Here is a 20,556-nt window from a genome sequence, read left to right as displayed (position 1 = left end):
TCACTCTCTGCTAACCTACTTGCTCTATAACATCAGTATCAATGGAACGCGTTAATATGTTCTGGTCGGTACTTACAGTACCAGAGTTAACGGCCAAGCAGTCATCCTGGTTCTTGATAATTGCATTAATGATGGTAACGCCATTGCTCTCGCCAACAACAGAGGCATCGGAGTTGTGGCCACCGTTATCATCGCCGTCCGAGTTCTTACAGATTCGCGATTCTAAACCGTTAACTGGCTGTCCGACCAATAGACACACAGTATTCGCCTCCAACCGCCACATTCAATTGGTGGTTCCGTACCGCAAGTGGTACATTGTCTCTCGTGCTTCTCCTCGTTATACAAATTTAAAGTCCTCTTTTGGCGCTGCATGTTACGATCTGGGGCTAAGTGGAGCTGTCGAGTGGGTCAATGCCTGTAACGAACTCGCACAGAGCGTAACTCTTGACTACGAAAAGGTAGGCGTTCCAGCGCCTGTGACTTTCGTCTTTTGATTTGATTTGATCTCAAATGTAGAGAACTTTCCTGGCCAGTCCCAAAGGATATCTCGCTGCAGGCGTGGAGGACTGATATTTCTATCTCGCTATATCAACATTGGATTTGCCATTCTTTTAGACATGAGGCCTACAGGGGATTAAAAAAGTAGCTGTAGGAGGGTTTTAGATCCAGGTCAAATAACCGATAATCACCACTCTTTCTGGGCTGAACGACGCGGCCTACTGCTGCGCGTATCGGTTTTCTTGCGCATACTAATACGCCGCTTAATCGCACTTAGCTTAGCTGATAGAATCGATTCTTTGTTTAAATTCGTAAAGCTATCTTGTATCCGGATATTCAGCGTGTCTTTCGACTCCTGTATTATATTGGCTGTATGAGGTTTCCTACCACCTCATCTAGTGTCGCCATCGTGTTCGTGGCTAGTGTCATTCTTGAAAGTACGATTCTTATAACGGAGAAAAAGGCATAGCAGCTCACCAAGGGAAATACTGGACGACTCTTCGGTCCTGCTTTAGGAGGGCGATACGATATATTCAATGAGCGTCCCATTCGACCGGCGGTTGCGAAATACTGCGCTGAAGAATTCTCACTTCCATCACCGGGTCACGGGCTGAGTGAATTCAGCCTCATGGATTTATGCCACGTCAGACCTGCATGTAGGGCTCGAAATTCACTTACCATAATATACGTCCCCCACCTCATCGCGCAACCGTCGCACGGATCTCAGCTGGATTGTGTTAGAACATCATTGGGTGGACTTGGTCTACATAAGACAATTGGTGCCTTAGCATCTGCACTCAGCCACAACAACAGTCAAAATGGGTGACCTATGCACCCTAACGGTAGCATCCAAAGGTCGACAATGTCACGTCCGTCTAGTGTTCAGTAGGTTGCCCATCGCCCTGAACCCCGTCAGCTAAACAACATCAGAATATCATTCGGTTATACCGTTCCCCTAAAACACTCAGCATTTTGGCATACGCACATATATATTAATTACCTATATATACCATATATCGCATTTCCTATAGGTGTTCTGGGGTAGGCGGCTTACTTACCGAATACAATGACTGTTAGTGAGTTATGTTAACCGTGGAGCGAAATGGAAATAGTCGTCTGAATTGTCATATTCATATCTCAACGAATGTGACGTCATGAAAGATGATTCAAGCCATTATTCAAGTACTGTGACTTGGTTACTCAGTCACAGACAAACAATTTGACAAGGAGCTGTATTGAGCGCTTTAACACAGCCCTGTCGAAGCGGAACAGCCTCCTTGATTTTTATTGGACATGGTGGTCACCTGACCATCAGCCCGGTACGGCAGGCACCAACCCCTATAACTAGATAGTTAGGCATTCTGCCCTTTAGGAATTGATAATAGAGTTACTATACTAAGCTAGATCTATAGATATTAGGCTAAAGTCAGATCTATATAGTATATAACTACTATCTTAAGACTAGATACTATAAAAGTAACTAGAAAAGTAGCCGAATTCTTACTAAACCCTAGTCCTAAATATATTAATACTATTAACTATATTATCTAATGTGACACACAGCGATGTCAGTCACGTAGAGGGAGCTAGACCCAAAGAGGTATACTAAACCGAAATTGGTAATTCGCCGTCACCGCAGAGTACGGAGTACAACATAGGTTATTATGAGTCTCATCACGTGCGTCTTATTGTATAGCGCTGCATCGCTACATCGACAAGTCAGTTACCTTTTGCCGATATACCTTTACCTTACAATGTAAATCATGGGTATATATTAAGCTAAACATCTCCGCGGCATTCCCGAAATCTCAATATAATTATAATACAAATAGTAATTCCCTTCAACATATAGTCTGCGTAAAGATAAATTTTAAGGTCATATATATTTATGATACTCGCTGGGTAAATTCCTTGTCGACTCTAATCTCTGTTAGGGGAATCTCATCCCCATCAGAATGATCACCAGCGCTCGGACCCAACACATTGGTGTACGTCTTCCCTTGATCATAGTCCGGCCTGAACGAGGTATCCATTCCTGGCTGTTCCCCCGGGGAGTTAGGATCATCTGGTAAGTGGTAGAAAGAATGTCGTTTCGGATGCTTGTTGTGCTGCATGATGGTGGAAGTGGATTCCGCGGTTCCTGAAGGCTGAGTGGCAGCATCCGTGGTTTTGGCATTTGTTCTGTTTGTACTTCTGAAGATAGCCATCATGGTGCCGCTGATACCCAGCATGCGTGCTATGAAACGGAGAGCAGGGCGAATGGTTGGGAGGTTGGCCGAGACGATGCCGGCGGACATTTCGATCGCGGTCCAGCCAACTGTTCGGGCGAGAGTGTAGGAGGAATCAGCCGAACTGTAGCTAAAGAGTACTGAGAAACGGTAGGCGGAGGCGAAGACGACGCTGTTGAAGTTAGATTGGTTAGAAAATGATATTCCAGTTTGGAAATGTGTTAGTGGCTTACAAGAATCCCAAGCTGAAGGCAACTAGCACGGCTACCTTTTCAGAAAGTCGAAGTTGGAGCTTCCAAACTTGTGGAATTGGAAGGAATAGAATGGCAACATCAGTTGCGATCGTTGAGACGGCGTTGGCGACCCATGTAGCAACTTGGTCGATGCACCGGCCTGGGAGCTGCGGATACCATAGTTTCTGGACAGGGACGCAGATAAAGATGAAGAGAAAGGTTATACAGATAACCCAAAGGATGATAAAAAGCCCAATGACATATGCCCATGTCTTGAAGTAAGGGAAGCGGAAGATCCGATAGTACATGAGCAGAATGCTCAATTTGGTCCATACCAGGTTGTACACGTAGAGAACTTCGGCCACAACAAGAAACTTTGCAATCATAATCACGTTTTCCACTGGAATAGTGTCCGCATGGAGCCCCATTCCCTTATGGATCATGGCGTAGATGAATCCGACAACGATGAAGTTCCATAGCTTATGTTTGATCAGAAACCATGCGGTTGGGAATCACTAGCGTGCGAGAGTCGAACTAACCATAGAAAATATGACCATATAGTCATCCCACCACAGCTTTTGCATCCGCTCATACCGGGCGAGTAGTCGAAGACAAACCGTCACGAAGGCCAGCACCGTGACAGAGGCCGTAGTTGCTACAGACCATGGCTGCAGACTGTCCTGGTTGCTTTCCATGACGGCCGGTTCAGGGAGGTAGACATCGAACAATTCAGCGAATGTTGGGCAATAGAACCTTATGTATGGAGTACGGAGTACGCGGCTGAGTTTCTGCACGGAAAGGCTCCATATTTGTGTCGAATACACGCCTCGTAATATTCCATAAATTCCACTTTTGAACGTTTAACTAGAGTCTGAACTTAGTTTTGTGGTTGGCCCACAGCGGGTTAGGCCTCTGATATCACCATGCTGTAATACATAATGTTGTATGTATCATTAATATGTATCATAACATGTAAAATAGACTGTAGGAATTAAGTAAATAACGGCTTGCAGATCCAAAGTAAAAAGATCCACGTGGATGCAGGGGGTTTGAATTCATTTTACGAAGGTTTTGGCAATATGAACAAGGCCCACTCTATTAAACAAGGAAAGTTACGGAGGAGACAGTGACAGGACGAGAAAAACCCCAAAAAAAGAAAGCTCCCAAAATGGTGAATGCTAGTCTTAAAATATTGATTTTTAGGACTATTAACCGGGTCCTTCAGTGGCGTTTGTTAGCTTTCCATATCCTCGATTCTATACAAAGTACTCCGTACAATGGCAGTATATGTACTAGTGGTTGTACTTTGTTACCATCTCTAGAAGAGCCTCATCCACCTCCTTTGGGTTGGTGGCATTCAAGTAATGCGCACCCCCTTCAATCAACACAAGTTTAGCCTCCACGGACGAGGTGAACCGTTTAATGTGTTCTGCAGGAACGGTCGTCCCAAAGGGAGTGTCCTCAGTTCCCTTATGGAGGCGTTAATGTGCAAATCATCTACAATCAGTGAACATAGGACTCACCTGTAGCCAATAAACAGGACATTTGATGTCTCGGATCCGAAGCAGAAGTCCATCCCTCTCCAATAGGCAATTGAGCGCCATTCGAACCTTCTTTCGACCCTCATCACCCTTATACACCTCCTTCAAGGTCTGGGTCCAGAACGCGGATTTGGTTTCGGTGGCAGCGGAACCAAAGCCGATTCCCCCCACCAATCCGCACCAGACGTCATCCACAACAAAGTCGGGTGTAGCCGAGGGAGTGGACCACTTCTCATAAAACACCGTGAGGTTGGCAGCGGGATCCCAACAGCCCTTGGAGCGAGAATCCGAGGATTCATAATCCATGGAGGTTCCGAGGGGCATGAGACCGAGAATCTGGCAATAAGTTAATACCATTGGCTTGGCTTGTCTTGAGGCTTAATCAGCAGTCCATTTAACCCCAGGGCTTAGACCTACCCTCTCCGGGGCTAGGAGGGCCATCCTAGTCACAATCCATCCTCCCTGACTTGTCCCCAGGACGAAGGCTTTCTGGATTCCAAAGTGGTCCATAACCTGCAGGGCCATTTGAGCCGAATCCCAGTACGTGAAGTGTTCCGAGGGAGAACTGGTCGAGCCATGGCCTAATGGCTCGATGGCCAGAAGATTCATGGCATCGGTCAAAACTTGATTGTTGAATTGATCATCGTAGAGAGACACGGTCATGCACATCGAATTCATAAGCACACATGTCGGCTTAGAAGGATCATAGTGATTCTTAGAGAAGGCATATCCAGCCTTGATGCCACCAAGGTGTGGGACTTTGACGGTTTGAGGGGCAGCCATTTCGTAATATCCAGCGGTCTTGAGATGAATGTGAATAATCTATGTTGTGCAATAATATACTTTTAGAAGGGGGGGGGGAAGCAAGTCATTATGCCGATTAAGGGGGTTCAGGCAAGTGAGCCCCTCTATCTTGGTTTTTTTTTCTTTTTTTTTTCTTTTACGTCTTTAGAATGTACTCCGTGCTCCATCCTCCGTATGGAGCATGTCAAGCCCGAGAGTTGGGCAACGCTCTCGGCATTTCGGCCTAAATTAGTGATTGATCTTCAATTGACAGTCCTGTGGAGTCACTTTCGACAGACCGGGTTGTCGGGATTTGCCAGACTTCTGCACCCAAAGTATAACTCCGTACTAAAGCTGCTCGGCAGTGGGGCCGGATGGTTTTTGAGATATTACTAGCACATTCACCCTCTAAAAGCCAATTCACCATCCGTGTATTGAGGTATTTTGGAACATACCGTTAGCGGTTTCAGATACGAAATTGGAGTTGTGCATGTCATGCAACCACAAGCGCGGAGATACGTCTGACATCGTAGCCAACAGATCTGAACTGGCTTCGAGACTAGTCCACGGGTGGGTACACACAGGAGATCATCTGATAGAGCATCCGCTTATCCCTTGCTTTGGGCGTGAAGGATCTGTTGGAGACGTTTAGCAGGCCACTCTATGTACTCCGTATTCATGATTATATTAACCGCTTGTTTAGGCAGGACGGCTTTTCGGGTTCCACAAATCTTCATTTCCAGAAACGGACTATATTGGCAATAGAGTTCGCCTCTCCAGGTGTATTGTCATATGGTTGTAACGCAAAGGTTACAACCACTAATTTAGAGTGTCTGGATATCGGTGAAATGCCGAAAGCAACCCGTTAGGATGTGTCTAATATATATATCTAGAACCTGTACGGACTACTCCGCCAATATAGTAGGAGTTAATATAAATAGACTATTTAATTAAGTGAACCTTTTCTTAGACGTGGAGATAATTTAATAGTTAAACATGAGAGTGAGAGACTGTGACAATATAAGGATTATACTTAATACATGCTCAGCACTTAATCCTGACCTTTAGTTTCTCAATACACTTTCTACCAGACATGGATCGGTAAACGCATCGGTAAACGCATCGGTAAACGCATCGGTAAACGCATTGGTCAACGCATTGGTAAATAGGGTATGTATGACTTGCCTCGGAAGAATTGTTTCGTGCAGACCATGGCGGAGCTACTTAGTCACGGATGGATAAGTACCAGATTACCTAAGCAGGAATTTTCAATAGCAAACAAGACAAACACCTTCATCATTGCATCCCAGCTTAACAGAAGCTGAAAGCCTTTTGTCCATCATTGCCAGCCATAATGGTAGCAGCAAAGGCCCGTGCTCCTCCAAGGACGCCCGCAACACCAATACAGCCCGTGGAGACGTCGCGGTACCTTCCAGACAAGACCTTTGTTATCGACAATGGCGCGTACATGATCAAAGCCGGCTACGCTTCTCATGCTTCGGCCTCCGACGAAAGCGTTTCCGCCTGCTCGTCGATACCTAATGCTCTCGTCAGAACCCGCGATAACAAGATTGTCATCGGTGCCCAGCTAGCGACAGTCAACGACTGGAATGAGGCGATGTTTCGGCGCCCGGTGGAGAAGGGATATGTTGTGAACTGGGAAGCTGAGAGAGAGATCTGGGACCAGTCTTTCTTTGATGGGAAGGTGACGGCTCGGAATCGGAATCATCATATCGCGGACCCGGAAGATACTACACTTGTGCTTACTGAGGCGCCGAACGCCTTGCCCATTTTACAACGGCACGCCGATGAGATGGTTATGGAGGAATGGGGATTTGGAGGATATGCGAGATGTTTGGGTACGGTAGTCTCATATTTGGTGATATGATCCCGTACTGACTTGAAATCCTAGGTCCCACCCTCAACGCATGGAACGAAATCCATTCTCTCTTCGGCGATCCGCTCTCCAATACATCCGACGCATCTATCTTGCCCGCAGATTGCTTACTGGTCGTCGATTCTGGCTACTCGCATACCACAGTGACCCCGGTTTACAAAGGCCAAGCGCTTCAACGCGGAATCCGAAGACTCGATCTTGGAGGCAAGCACCTTACAAACTACCTGAAGGAGATTGTGTCCATGAGACAATACAACATGGTGGATGAATCATATATCATGAATGAAGTCAAAGAGGCGGTTTGCTATGTCAGCAATGACTTTTCTGGTGACTTGGAGCAAGCATGGAAGAGTCGCCGAAAGCGCCAGAGTGGGCCCGAAGAGGGAATCGTGTTGGACTATGTACTTCCAGACCCGAATGCGAACAAGAAGGGCTTCATTCGACCGCATGATCCTCTTCTGCATGCTAAAAAGAAGAAAGGAGCGGTTTCCGGGCTCAGCGCGGAAGTGTTGTCGGAGGATGTACTGGTGCTGGGTAATGAGCGCTTTACTGTCCCGGAGCTTCTATTCACCCCCGGGGATATTGGTATGAAGTCAGCCGGCATACCCGATATGATTCTTCAAAGTTTGTCGGTTCTGCCTACTGGCCTGCACTCTGCTTTCTTGGCGAATGTTCTCGTTGTCGGAGGAAATGCTTTGATTCCGGGATTTATGGAAAGACTGTGGGTCCTCCAAAGTTAATTGGTTGAAGTTTTTACTAACGAACTATCTTTTTATAGAGAAACCGAATTGCGACAGATCGCCTCTGCTGAATGTGTCGTGAGAGTACGCCGGGCTAAGGAGTGAGTGGTCATCCATCTGGCTTGATCTTGGAAGTACTAACATCAATAGCCCTGTTCACTCGACATGGCTAGGAGGCACTCGCCTTGCTGCAAATAGGGAGGAACTCAGCAAAGTATCCATCACTCGCCAAGAATATCAAGAATACGGGTCAGGATGGGCTGTTCGACGATTTGCTGGCCTTGTATAAGGTCCTAGTGGCCTGATCAGTCTTTATTATGCACGGGAGTTCTTTTTAACAATGGCGGAAATCGGCAGCATTCATAGCATTTAGTGATACCCTAGTTTTCAGTGTCAGTGGTCAATGTACACAATCTTTTGGAACGAATATAAAAATAGTTCAAGGCTAGAACACCGTACTCCGCACATTACGATGTGATTATTCGCTCTAATGTTGGAATAAACCGTGTTCTTGCCTGCTTGGGAAATTCCCAGATCCATGGATCCACGTCTGGTCCCTGTTCATCTCTACTTTTAAGGCTATTATAATGAGCACTTCGAAGTCATCTCCATCATTGTTTTGCGAGTCAACGGAATAAAAGAGATCATTAAGAAGAGTTGGTCTCGCCGAAGCCCTCTTGATACACTGGCTACAAGACCGCAACCCCTAGGATGTAGCTGTCACCCCATAATTAACCATGGGCTCTTCAGGAATAAGAAAGAATATAGCGTTTACCAATCCATGGCTAAAAATCCCGTACCTGAAAGATGAGATGCACCCTGCACTTCTACATAAGAGGATGTCTTTCCCATATTCTTAGATCTGGCCATGCAATTTATCCCCTTTTGAAGGGCCCAGCATCGATCCTCCAAGTTGATACCGAATCCACGGCAATATGGCCAAGAGCCGCTCGTCCATCCGAAAACTCCTAGACTACTTGGAGCGAGTATTTGCATCCAAGAAAGTTAGCGAGGAAGTAGGCCTGTCAGTAAAGCACAAAGCCAATCAAAAGCGAATCGAAAAGCAATACATTAACTCTCTTCATAGATGCACAGGGTGCTTTCAAAGGGTCCCAACGACCAATTTATTTACTGCTCCTTGTCAGCACCAATACTGCCCCTCATGCCTCCGTCGAATGTCCTCGACAGCCTTGAACAGCCCGGGTATGTTCCCGGCAAAATGTTGTTTCCAAGAGATTCCCACAACAGCACTTGAGGCAGTGATGAGCCCACGAAACATAAAGCGCTATACCGTTCGATGGGAAGAGAATAGCATCCCTCCGCTAGAGCGCTTGTACTGTCCTCGGGCGACGTGTGGCCGATGGATTCCCCCAAAGAGTCCCGGGGCACGGTTAGGATATTGTGTCTGTCCTCATTGCCGGGCAAAAGTTTGCTACAAGTGTGGGAACTTTTTCCATCTCGCCAGGTCGTGTAGCCATGACTCTGAGACGAAGGCGACGTTGCGACTGGCAAAGGAGAATAAATGGCAGAGATGCTCTAATTGCCTGTATTTCGTTGAGAAGGTGGATGGATGTAACCACATCATTTGCAGGTGTGGGCATCAATTTTGGTATGTTCATGCATGCAAGTCCTAGGCAAAAAATAACACTAATCGTTAATAAGTTACCTTTGTGGCCAACGCGGCCGATGCGCATGTCCTGCACGCGGTGGCGGATATGAAGACCTGGACACAGATGGAGGGGATATTGATTTTAATACGCTGGTCGCTGCAATGGAGCAAGCGGAATCGACAGATGAACCTCATTGGTGGGACGATGAGGCTTAGAGAAAGGACGAGGAGAAGTAATCAATATTTATTTCCCAGCAAATCGCAATCTAGAATAATACAATGCAGGGAAGATATCTTGATCGAAATGCTTTCTTCCCATACGCTCAGCAACTAGTAGTCGTAGAAACCCTTGCCGCTCTTCTTGCCAAGCCAGCCAGCATCCACCATGCGACGCAGGAGACCAGCAGGTCTGTACTTGCTGTCACCAGTCTCCTGGTGAAGAACGTTCATGATTGCAAGGCATGTGTCGAGGCCAATGAAATCAGCCAGGACAAGGGGGCCCATGGGCACGTTGGTGCCAGTCTTCATGATACTGTCAATATCTTCACGACTACCCACGCCAGTCTCCAGACAAATCACGGCCTCGTTAAGATAAGGCATCAAGATACGGTTGGCGATGAAGCCGGGTGTATCGGCCGACACAGAGGCCACCTTACCCATCCGCTGGACAAAGGCAATGGCAGTATCCGTGGTCTCCTGGGAGGTCTGGAGTCCTCGGATAATCTCCACACCCTTCTGGATGGGAACAGGGTTCATGAAGTGGGTTGAGATAACCCGGGACGAAGCCTGAAGGTCAGTAGGATCCGTGTTGGTGGCAGAGGCGATCTTGGTGATGGAGATGGAGGAGGTGTTTGTTGCAAGGATGGCATGCTTCGGCGCGATCTGGGCCAAGCTGGCAAAGATTTTTGACTTCAGATCCGGGATCTCAGGCACAGCCTCAATGACAAAGTCGACACCGGAGAGACCTTCCAGCGTCAAACTCGTAGTAATAAGCCCGCGGACTTCATCAGCTTGCTCTTGAGTGAGGCGCTGCTTTGCTACATTCTTTTCGAGAAGTTTATCTTTCATCCAATGCCATGTCAGATAATTCCAGGCGATTGCAGTAAATAAACTAGAAGCGTACCGGCAAACTTAAGGCCCTTATCCAAAGAGGCCTGCGAGGTATCAACGAGAGTTACCGGGACCTTTGCATTCTGTGCAGCGACAAGTGCAATTCCTAAGCCCTGAAAAGTGTTAGACCTGCAGCGTAGCTGTATATTCTATGTTACACACCATTTGGCCCGCACCGACAACGCCCAGTGAGTTGACCTCGGCTGCGCGGACTGCAGAGGTTGAGCAGAAGTTGCGGGCCACCGCAGGGCCTCTGCGGAGGGAAACAAAGCGAAGAGTAGAGGTAAGCATGGCTGCAGTGATTTCTGGAACTATGGGAAAAAGAACAAAAGGAGGGAAGAATATAAGTGCGCAGAAGTATACTGCTATGACTTCACGTGCTTTCGGAGGTCATTGTAAGGCCCTCGACAGTGGCCACCAAGCGTATATTTCACCGCCTTGATGATTCCATTTGCAAATAACGACTTCTTCGAATATACCGGCTTCATTTTACGATCACATTATAGATCCATGGATATAGAGCAGAGTCGAGGATTAATGTTGAGTATCATGGGGCTGCCTGTTATCCATATCATTCAGAAGAAAGGCCCCGAAAAGGGAACAAGCCCAAAGCTTGAGTACTCCAAAAATCAAAATCTTGGAAGTGTTTTAAAAAAGTCTAGTGAGAAATTATAGCTCTTGCAATATCCAGGCCAGGTTCTTGAGAATATATCTGAGGTCTTGCAAGTTCAAGGGTTACTTACCTCTTACTACTCAGATCTATAGATCTGATATTTTGCCAGATATTGATATTGCCGCAGTGGCCGTTGATATTTGGCGTAAACATCGGTTATCTTCGGCATTTTGGCGGCATTCAGTTTCTCCGAGGCGCCGACGCCGACGCGTCGGCGCGTTCCCATTCAACCCGATTCGGGAAGCAAATTAATGGGGTCTCAAACCAGCCCACCATGGATGAAGAGGTTGTTCCTCTAGGACACGACGTGCAAGTCGTGGACCCAGACGTGCGCAACTATGTTTACGGCCTGGTTACTGCTGTGAGTACACTTCTATTTTCTCCTTGCCCTGGCTCTGGGTCAATTCGCTAATACGCTTGGTTATCCAGCTCGGAGGATTCAATGGCGAAGATGCTGACCAATACGTACTCGGAGACGATGCGCTGGCATGTCTACGCGATATCAAACGCTGGTTGAAATTGTACGATGAAAAGAATAACCGGATGGATGTTGCGCGGTGCCTTGGAGAGGCCAACTTGATCAATGGTGATCTGCTTCCAATCCTCTCGCTCTGGTGGACTAGTGGGCAGAACAGTAAGCATATGACCAGGATTGCACTGGCGTGCTTGGAACTTCTTGTGCCCTTAACATGGCCCGTGGAGATTCATAGCCAGATGACAGTCAACCACCATCGTCATACCCCCTACATCCAACAGACACAGGTGCAATACAAGCGAGGTATCCTGAGGTCCGGAGGATTGAATATTCTTCGCGCAGTCATTCGAATTTCTCTTCCAAGCATGGCCACCCCTCGATCCGAACGTGGAACCCGAGACGAAGGAATTCTCAAGTTGATGTTGTACTTGCTGCGGAATATTGCGATCATATCCCCGAATACCAGACTTGCGGCAGAAGGTGACGAGGAGGAGACATCCAGATCGGCAACAATCAACGCCTTCCATGAGCAAGATGCATTTGCCCTCCTTTTGACTATGTGCTCTAATGTCGGCGAAGACTTCAACCTTCAAGATATTCCTCTGATGGAGACAATTTTCCATATTGTCAAGGGTGTCAACGTCGAGAAATTATTCATGGACGATGAGCAGCGAAAGGCCAAGGGGACTGACGAACTCGGCGATCTACTGAGAAAAGAATCATTGGTACGGAGGGAATACGCAAAGAATGCACCCACACGCCATGGAAGATTCGGTACAATGATCTGGGTCAAACGAGACGATGAGAAGATGTCTACTGTCTCTGGACAAAGTGTATTGCGCGACGACCAGACTACACTACAAAAGATGGACGAGAGTAAAAAGTGGAATAAGCCTCGGCCTCGTCGCAGACAGGAAGATGTGGACCAAAATAGTAACTTCAACATGCCAGCTCACCTTAGTTCCGAGGCAACTAAGAACCTGAGGACTTTCGTGGAGGAGTTCCTGGATTCTGGATTCAATCCTCTATTCACCCATGTGCGAAAAGCAATCGAGCGTGAAGCTGAGCGTGTCGTACCGATAAATCATCGCCAATTCTTCTACCTAGTGGGTTGGTTCCTTGAAGCGGAGCGCATACGGCGGGCTCGACAGCTCCGTCATCGCACAGCTCAGAATGGAGGAAGAACCAAAGATATTGAACCCGATAGCTATGGTCTGGTTGCTGGCGTCCTGAACCAAGAGACGTTCATCTCTTTGAACCGTGCTATGCAGAATAGCCTAGACAACAAGGAATGGGAAGATATCAATGCCCAGATGCGCTGCTTCACCCAGATTCTGCTGACTGTCCAGGAAATGGCAGTGTCACCGCTCGAAGAAGACCAGGAAATTGCGGAGAATATTCAAAACCGTATTTTCTACGAAGAAACAACCCATGACCGGATCCTTACTATTGTGCGCGGATACAAAGATCAAGGCTTTGGCTATTTAGATGCCTGCACGGAGTTAGCACATGTATTCCTGCGAATGCTGGAACGGTATTCCAAAGACAACGCCGACATGCAAATCCGCTCGCGGCGAAAGGCCAAACAGAAGCAAAAGAAGGCCGCCCAAGTCGCCGAAAAAGAGGGAGAAGATGATGATGAGGAGCGTGATTCTGAAGATGAAGACATGGAGGAAGCCGCCCAGGTCACCAAGGAACGCAGCTTTGACTTTAAGCGATTCTCAGCCAAATTTTGCAACCAAAACTGTGTGGATACCTTCATTTCATTCACAGGATTCTACCGGGAGCTCAACCCTGAGCAGCTCAAACGCGCCCACCGATATTTCTACCGTATTGCATTCAAGCAGGAGATGACTGTCTTGCTATTTCGTGTGGATATCATCGGCCTTTTCTATCGAATGATTAAAGGCCCAGGCCCCATGGACTCAAACGAGCCTATCTTCAAGGAATGGGAGGAATTGGTCCGGCAAATCATTCGACGACTAGTCAAAAAGCTTGAGCAGCGCCCTGCCTTGGTCACTGAATTGCTGTTTAGCAAGATCAACTCCACTATCTACTACCTTGAATATGGACACGAAAAGCAAACGATTTCCACATATAAGCGTCCCCCGCCGGAGCTCATGATTACATCGACGGAGGCGACGACAAGGGAAGCGAAACTGCACATCGTGGTTAGTGCTCTCGTTCTCGATGGTAGAGCAGATCTGGCTACCTGGATCAAGGATGTCTTGAGCTCTGCAGCCTCCGAAAGAGAGGACTGGGAAACTCAAGAAGAAGTAAATCGCGCTGAGAACTCCGAGACTACCGGCGTTCCCAATCCGATGATTCGTATGTTCTCCTAACACCCTATTTCGCGACTGGTACTAACAACAAAACAGCTGTCAAAGGCAAGAACGAGTTTGTTCAGAATGCCATGTTCTCGAACGCAAAGCTACGTCTGCTCATGACCGTCGTCGGATTCGAGCGACTCGGCGTTGAAGATGTGCTTGGTGCCTCTTGGGTCGTCCCGGCGTCTCTCAAATCCGACGACTTGCGTGAAACAGTTTCTGAAATCTTGAAAGCCCTTCAAAACCCGTTCTCCGGGGATGTTAATGATGATCCTCGGAAGCAGATCCAACCAAAGCACAGAGGAAGCGGTCGCGGCAGCACTACTCAAGGCACGCTTGATGTCAACTTCGGATCAGAGTCCGAAGGTGAGGATATTCCAGATGGTCCTTTATTCCCAGCGAATCTGCGGTCAAAGTCTAGTGCGCTGGATGACCTCAAAAAGAAGCGCAAGAAGAAGCAAAAAGCCACCACAGAAACGGAGCCACTGGATGAAGAGACTCTAGAGGCGCGGCGCGATGCGCGTCTATCAAACGCACTGTCTCGCCAAGCGAAGATCAAGAGTGATCTGTTCATCCATGCCAGCGACGAAGAAAGCGATGCAGAAGCCGACAAAGAGTTCTTCCGACTTGAAGAAGAGCGGAGAATTCAACAAGCAAAAGAAATCAAGAAGGCGTTGCTCACTGGACCCGTCCAGCCTCCAAGAAAGGGCAGAGGCAAGAAGTCTGCCGCCCGCAAGCGAACTAGCGACACTGGCACTTCTGCAGCCGCAAAATCCAAGCGACAACGTCGTGATTCTGGTTCTGCTGCTAGCGAGGCTGGGAGTGATGCCGATGGCGATATCCTCATGGCAGAACTCGACGTTCAATCATCTCACTCCCAGCAAGGAATCTCTACTAGTCATGGCGCCGGAGAGGACGAAGATACCCGTCCCACGCCAAGTGATGATGATCTTGCTTTTGATGATGATTTCGCCTTCACTCGAGATCATCCTAGCAAACCCCAAGCTACGGAGCCCGATTCTGTAGACGATGACGTGGAAGATGAGCCTGTGGTTCTGGCCCGGAGACGTATGCGCGGTGGATTTGTGATTGAGAGTGACTCCGAATAGTGAGCTCACTTTGATATTTGTGAGAAGTTTCGATTATGATGACCTGATGAGGCGTTTGGCATTGTGATGGAAACGGAATTGTAAAGCATCGGATACCTAAGCTCAACGAGAACAATTACGATTTCATATTTCAGGTTATCGTTCTATCCAGCATAGACAAACTGACACCCTACAACCATGCCGAGCCCCAGGGAATGCGCCAGTCCTGCAAGCGAGGGTTGGCATCTTGGGCATTGTGGAGGATGAGAATTTGTTTGTCCTGTTCGTCGGATATCTGTGCAAGTTCCACACATCTTCTGTCGTTTAAATACTTGAATTGTTCTAAGGGGGCATGTCTGTGAGTCAAAAGCGAAAAGTGGGGGACTTGCAACTATAAAAACCACCCGACGTCCCCGACATCCCCGATATCCACGACATATACCAATATCCCAAATCCCAACATGACTCATCTTACATTCGTCACCCTCGATGTCTTCACATCGACACCCTACTTCGGCAACCCGCTAGCAGTTGTCTTCCTCCCAGAAGACGACTCAAACGCTCTGACGCAGAGCCAGAAACAAACAATCGCACGGGAATTCAATCTATCGGAGAGTATCTTTGTGCACCCAGTACGCGAGAAAAGCAAGCGCACCATCGATATCTTCACCGCAGACTGCGAAATCCCCTTCGCAGGCCATCCTACCATTGGCGCGGCCTCCTGGTTCCTGAGTCACTCAACTGACCCCGCTGACGGCGATGGCGTCACCACCCTCGCGACCAAGTCCGGCGACATCCCCATCTCCGTCCAGAACGACGTGACCAAATACGTCGCTGCGCGGATTGCGCACAACACACGCATCCATGCTACGCGGTTCAGCTTGAAGGAATTGGTGAGGCTGCACCCTACGCTAGCGCCGTTCTTCACGCGGCCAGACGTTACTTTCCCGCTCTTTTCCATTGTCAATGGGATGAGTCAGTTGTTCATTGAGCTTCCTTCGCTTGAGGCACTGGCTGCTGTGACGCCCGCGACCGGCGGTGAGCTGGTCTCTACTGATTATCTTGATGAAGGGTGGAAGGCTGGGTTAATCTGCGTGTACTTCATTGTTCGGGATGTTGAAGATAGTGTTACGAAGAAGAAGGTTATTCGGTCTAGGACGATACTGGGAAACCTGGAAGACCCGGCTACTGGCAGTGCGGCTAGTGGATTGGCGGCGTACTTGACACTTACGGAGGGTAAGGGGGGTCAGAATTATCAGTATCACGTTGTGCAGGGTGTTGAAATGGGACGCCGCAGTGATATTGGTGTTGAGGCTACGTTGTCTGGCGACAAGGAGATTGAACAGGTTGTGCTGACGGGCACTGCTGTTAGCGTGTCCGAGGGAAAAGTGCTGATTCCTCATGCCTAAATAACAACCCTAGAGCTTTAATGAGTCATAATGCAATACTTTTGTATAGTCTTCTCTGGCGCAACGGCATCTCCCAAGGTCAAGGCTGCCTATGATTAAATTCATTGCTGCCTGTCGAGAGAAATAGCTAGATTCCATAGTCCTGGAGGTACCTAGTGAAGAGGAAAGGCACGATGGGTAGTCTGGCAGAGCAACCAACAACACCAACCTTCCAAGTAGGCCAACTAGCAAGTATAGGAGATCATGGAACCTCAATCATTCAACCTTCCTAGTAGAAATATCCTTGTAAAATGCTAAGTCCTTTCGATTTGATATGATGAGCCAAAATACCTTTCTGCCTGAACAACAGGGCAACTACACGATCCTGATACCCCACTACCCAAGGTAGTAGTACTACCCTCAAGTTCCCCTCACGACTTCGGATATGCAATCCACCTTCACCTACCTTGTGTACTTCCTATCCTTCTGGGCCACCATGGTTGAAGCTCTTACTCGGTATCAGACCACGCCCCCGAGCGACGCCATTGTCGTCCATGACAGACAATCCCTCAACGATCTAGTCAAGATTCACTCGGATACAGTTCTCTACGCCGAGAATGGAGGGTATTACCTCAAGAACATGGAAGAAGAGGTTGTTGCCATCACTGCCGACGACCTGTGCAAGGAGCTGGACGCTGTTTTTGCCAGTATCGATGCCGAAGTTGGCTCTGGGTCTGAAGATGGAGAATCTGGATCTCTCGGTGGGGCAAATGTTACGAAGGGGAACTCTGTCTGAGCTACACAGATTGTCACAGCACATGGCACACGGCACACTGTATCTAGAGTGTGCTGATGCGCTTGATGGTGTTGGAAAGGCTCCACAAAGGCCCCGGGAGATTTGGCTGGGGCAGTGAGGCTGGGGCAGTGAGGCTGGAAAAGAAATTCAGAAAAGTGGGCACGTCTGAGAAAACTAGCTACGGGCCTTTGGGTTGCACCAGAAGCTATTGACCACTAAAGAGGCTAAGCCCATTGAATTTATTGCATCCATAGATAGTGAATTCAAGGCTGACGCTAGCATACCTTGTCCCCAGAGAGACCTAAAATGGGATTGCTGTATCATCCGTCAAGCATGCTTCTTCGGTAAAATTGCCCAAGAAGACATGTTTCCAACGAAAGGTCCTCAGCCTGACCGATGGAGCAAGCCCTCACATACAAATCAACCGGATTTCCGGCAGGCTCTTGACTTTCGCTATTGCAATCTGTTAGAAAGAAGCCCTTGCCAAAATATCATCTTAATTGATTTCAAGGTCCCCTTTGGCCCCCCTCTTCTTGCCAGCCCAGCCATCGTATCTGTCTCAGCGTGCACGTGAATGGAGGCGCAGCGGTGGTAACCCTCATGCTGCCAATTGGGGACTTGGCTTTATTCGTGGTTCACGGAGTACGAACACGGAGTCTCCCCCCGGTCCAAAAAAACAAAATGGAACACTTCAGATGAATGTTGCAACCACCCAAACATTACAAATGAATCATTCTGCAGAAGGCGGTGTTTGTTCTCATTCTAAATGTCCGGTGTGCTGCGCCACAGCCTAGGCAGGGTCAGTTCTATTTCGGGTTACCACAAGGCTGAGTGCTTGCCGTGGCGTAGCGTTTGGACTTCAGGGGACTGCAACTATGTAACTAATTATGATTCTACATAGGTAGCCGGCCTTGCAAGTCTAAACGGTTCAATTATCTACATTTTATTCCTAAATTTGCGCATTAATGGCGAAATCCTCTAAACTTCATCGGTATACACGACGCCGAGAATTACATGCCCGACAGGCAAGATCAAAGGCACATCATGTACAGGAGACACATTTCACCGAACCTTTGGAACACGAACAGTCCCCCCTTTTCAAGAGGTATATCCTCTTGTACCTATCACTCTACTCCTAACATTGTAACCCTAGGTTCTTCTCCCTTCCACAAGAGATCAGGAATATCATTTACAGGAAACTTCTCGTGCAGCGATGCAAATTTGATTTGGAACACTATTACCCATGCAAAATGCCTATTTTTTATGGCAGACCGGGCCCAGATCCACATCGCCGGGTTATCGACAGCTTCGAAGGCCCCCAATGTGCAGCCTGCCGTAGCTACACCTGGAATCGGGCACAAGTACCGATATTGAAATCACCAGCACGAAGCCAGTGGGCAAAGCCATATAAGAATCCATATCTTTGCGACAATTGCTACTGGGACCCGAACGGAAGTGTTGACGGGATTCCGTGCTTGGAGTTTTTACCATGCCTATGCGGAAGACATGAGAATCTAGCCATTCTGCTCGCCAGCAAGCGATTCTGGAACGATGCTGCACCGATCCTCTGGAAGGAGAACTGGTTCGCCTTCGAGGATCCTCCCCTCCTAACGGGATTCCTGACTGCTATCCGCCCGCAAGTGAGATCGTGGCTAAAACGGATATCGTTTATGCCTCTTCATCCTTATCTGACTAGCGGTATCCCCAGTAGTACAGATACATGGGTGCCGGGTTCGATCTGGAATGGGTGGGATGATATTGAAAACTGCTGGGGTCTGCTGAGACTATGCGAGGGGCTGACAGAGCTGGAGCTTGATGTAGTGTTTTTGACACGCAAGGAATGGGCTCAGGCTATTCGACTAATTTCTGTCAAGAAACAAGTTACCTTTCTCCGCCAGATGAACTCGGAGGATGTTGACTATGTGACTGAAGATTCATGGAACCTTATATGGAAGTCGCACGTTCGGCGGAAACGATTCGACTCGCCCACGACTGCTTTACTCGCTTCTAGCATGACTGGTGACAGGGCTATTAAAAGAAAAGTTCTGCTGAATTATTACTCTGAGAGCACCCCACATCAAAGATGTGGTGATTACGGGGTCAAGTTTACTGAGGACATGAACAAGGGTCGAAGACGGGTTTCATGATTGTCAAGGACGGCGTTTCCCGCCAATCATCAACTTCAAAGCTTCTTCTCCTCAACCAATTGCCTCAACACTTTGATTGTTCCCTCAACTGCTGCCTGGCTCATCTTCTTCTCCTTCTCGAGTAGCTCCGCCAGCTCCACCTCCGAGACACCTGGGTGTCTCCATTCGAAGATATACGTCATGTACAGCTCTCCACCAGCTCCTTGACTAATCACATTGCTGATCTTGCTTCCATTTGGCTGATCAAAGTCTACCCGGGCAGGCTCGAAAGCTGTAACGGTCTCTAGAACCTTCTTCTGGGTTTCGCGGAAGAGGACTTCGCGAACGGTGACGGCGTTCCCAGTTAATGAGTCGATGGATTCACTGACGACCCTGGTGGATTGAATTGCTCCCGGAACGAATGTTTCTGCGGAGCGGATCTTGAGGAGGAGGCCCTTCCAGGTTTGTTCGGGGGTGATAACGGGTCTTGCGCCTGGTGGGTTGATCGGGGCGGTGAAGGCGACGTTGTTGGTTGAGCTCATTTTGGGAGGATAGGAAAGGAAATTCTCAGTAATTTAGATCAATGCTTTGAGGAATTCTGATCACCAATTTTGTCCGATCTTAAGGCTTTTGACTATTCGATGTTCGATCTAGGGTGCGAAGAGCGATGACGAAGCCGGGCGATAACGCTGATAAGGTTAATAAGCTCGGCGTTACGGTGGCCCGGAGACCGATGATCTCTAAGACTTCTGCCTTGTATATCAGGCCTCAATGTTACCCGATCGGGACAAGCAGGGTTTGGATTCGGGCCATGGAAAGGAGGACTTGAGAATGCTCGACACAACGAAAATTGAGGGGGTTTTGAAATATGATGCCCCTCCAAGCAGGTTGCTTATATTCAAGGCTAATCTGTATCTTCCTCTGGAATGGTCTGATGATCCAATTCGAAAAGCAAACCCTCGATCCTCAAGTACATAGCGCAGTGCTTTGCATATCAGTTCATTCGCACGCTCCAAGATATTGGATACTATTGAAATTGAAATT

At 48.0% G+C, this 20,556-nt stretch overlaps 10 protein-coding genes across 10 annotated transcripts; 5 read left to right on the top strand and 5 right to left on the bottom strand.

The window, feature by feature from the left end:
* Window positions 1–15: 15 nt before the first annotated feature.
* On the bottom strand, window positions 16–372 carry LCP9604111_8333 (uncharacterized protein; the record flags this gene model as incomplete). Its single annotated transcript, XM_039076465.1, has 3 exons — window positions 16–24; window positions 77–222; window positions 303–372. The coding sequence occupies 3 exons, from the start codon at window positions 370–372 to the stop codon at window positions 16–18; spliced, it is 225 nt and encodes a 74-aa protein (XP_038925718.1).
* Window positions 373–2,384: 2,012 nt separating this feature from the next.
* LCP9604111_8332 (uncharacterized protein) lies at window positions 2,385–3,654 on the bottom strand (the record flags this gene model as incomplete). The annotated part of the gene is made up of 3 exons (XM_039076464.1): window positions 2,385–2,898; window positions 2,960–3,438; window positions 3,499–3,654. The coding sequence occupies 3 exons, from the start codon at window positions 3,652–3,654 to the stop codon at window positions 2,385–2,387; spliced, it is 1,149 nt and encodes a 382-aa protein (XP_038925717.1).
* A 597-nt stretch (window positions 3,655–4,251) lies between these two features.
* Window positions 4,252–5,283, bottom strand: LCP9604111_8331 (alpha/beta fold hydrolase; the record flags this gene model as incomplete). The annotated part of the gene is made up of 3 exons (XM_039076463.1): window positions 4,252–4,428; window positions 4,483–4,836; window positions 4,918–5,283. The coding sequence occupies 3 exons, from the start codon at window positions 5,281–5,283 to the stop codon at window positions 4,252–4,254; spliced, it is 897 nt and encodes a 298-aa protein (XP_038925716.1).
* Window positions 5,284–6,637: 1,354 nt separating this feature from the next.
* On the top strand, window positions 6,638–8,209 carry arp6 (actin family protein; the record flags this gene model as incomplete). The annotated part of the gene is made up of 4 exons (XM_039076462.1): window positions 6,638–7,142; window positions 7,196–7,901; window positions 7,959–8,021; window positions 8,071–8,209. The coding sequence occupies 4 exons, from the start codon at window positions 6,638–6,640 to the stop codon at window positions 8,207–8,209; spliced, it is 1,413 nt and encodes a 470-aa protein (XP_038925715.1).
* A 1,650-nt stretch (window positions 8,210–9,859) lies between these two features.
* On the bottom strand, window positions 9,860–10,930 carry LCP9604111_8329 (3-hydroxyacyl-CoA dehydrogenase family protein; the record flags this gene model as incomplete). Its single annotated transcript, XM_039076460.1, has 3 exons — window positions 9,860–10,590; window positions 10,653–10,752; window positions 10,802–10,930. 3 exons carry the CDS (start codon window positions 10,928–10,930, stop codon window positions 9,860–9,862), a joined length of 960 nt encoding a protein of 319 aa, XP_038925714.1.
* A 656-nt stretch (window positions 10,931–11,586) lies between these two features.
* On the top strand, window positions 11,587–15,223 carry tof1 (putative DNA repair protein (Tof1); the record flags this gene model as incomplete). The annotated part of the gene is made up of 3 exons (XM_039076459.1): window positions 11,587–11,673; window positions 11,742–14,115; window positions 14,166–15,223. The coding sequence occupies 3 exons, from the start codon at window positions 11,587–11,589 to the stop codon at window positions 15,221–15,223; spliced, it is 3,519 nt and encodes a 1,172-aa protein (XP_038925713.1).
* A 440-nt stretch (window positions 15,224–15,663) lies between these two features.
* Window positions 15,664–16,611, top strand: LCP9604111_8327 (PhzF family phenazine biosynthesis protein; the record flags this gene model as incomplete). The annotated part of the gene is made up of 1 exon (XM_039076458.1): window positions 15,664–16,611. The coding sequence occupies one exon, from the start codon at window positions 15,664–15,666 to the stop codon at window positions 16,609–16,611; it is 948 nt and encodes a 315-aa protein (XP_038925712.1).
* Window positions 16,612–17,035: 424 nt separating this feature from the next.
* Window positions 17,036–17,386, top strand: LCP9604111_8326 (uncharacterized protein; the record flags this gene model as incomplete). Its single annotated transcript, XM_039076457.1, has 1 exon — window positions 17,036–17,386. The coding sequence occupies one exon, from the start codon at window positions 17,036–17,038 to the stop codon at window positions 17,384–17,386; it is 351 nt and encodes a 116-aa protein (XP_038925711.1).
* Window positions 17,387–18,636: 1,250 nt separating this feature from the next.
* On the top strand, window positions 18,637–19,533 carry LCP9604111_8325 (uncharacterized protein; the record flags this gene model as incomplete). Its single annotated transcript, XM_039076456.1, has 1 exon — window positions 18,637–19,533. One exon carries the CDS (start codon window positions 18,637–18,639, stop codon window positions 19,531–19,533), a length of 897 nt encoding a protein of 298 aa, XP_038925710.1.
* A 35-nt stretch (window positions 19,534–19,568) lies between these two features.
* LCP9604111_8324 (SRPBCC family protein) lies at window positions 19,569–20,054 on the bottom strand (the record flags this gene model as incomplete). The annotated part of the gene is made up of 1 exon (XM_039076455.1): window positions 19,569–20,054. The coding sequence occupies one exon, from the start codon at window positions 20,052–20,054 to the stop codon at window positions 19,569–19,571; it is 486 nt and encodes a 161-aa protein (XP_038925709.1).
* Between the last annotated feature and the right edge of the window lie 502 nt (window positions 20,055–20,556).

Source organism: Penicillium roqueforti, assembly GCF_015533775.1.
Source record: "Penicillium roqueforti strain LCP96 04111 chromosome Unknown scaffold_31, whole genome shotgun sequence".
In the NCBI taxonomy this organism is placed as follows: domain Eukaryota; kingdom Fungi; phylum Ascomycota; class Eurotiomycetes; order Eurotiales; family Aspergillaceae; genus Penicillium; species Penicillium roqueforti.
This window is presented reverse-complemented; position numbering and strand designations above follow the sequence as displayed.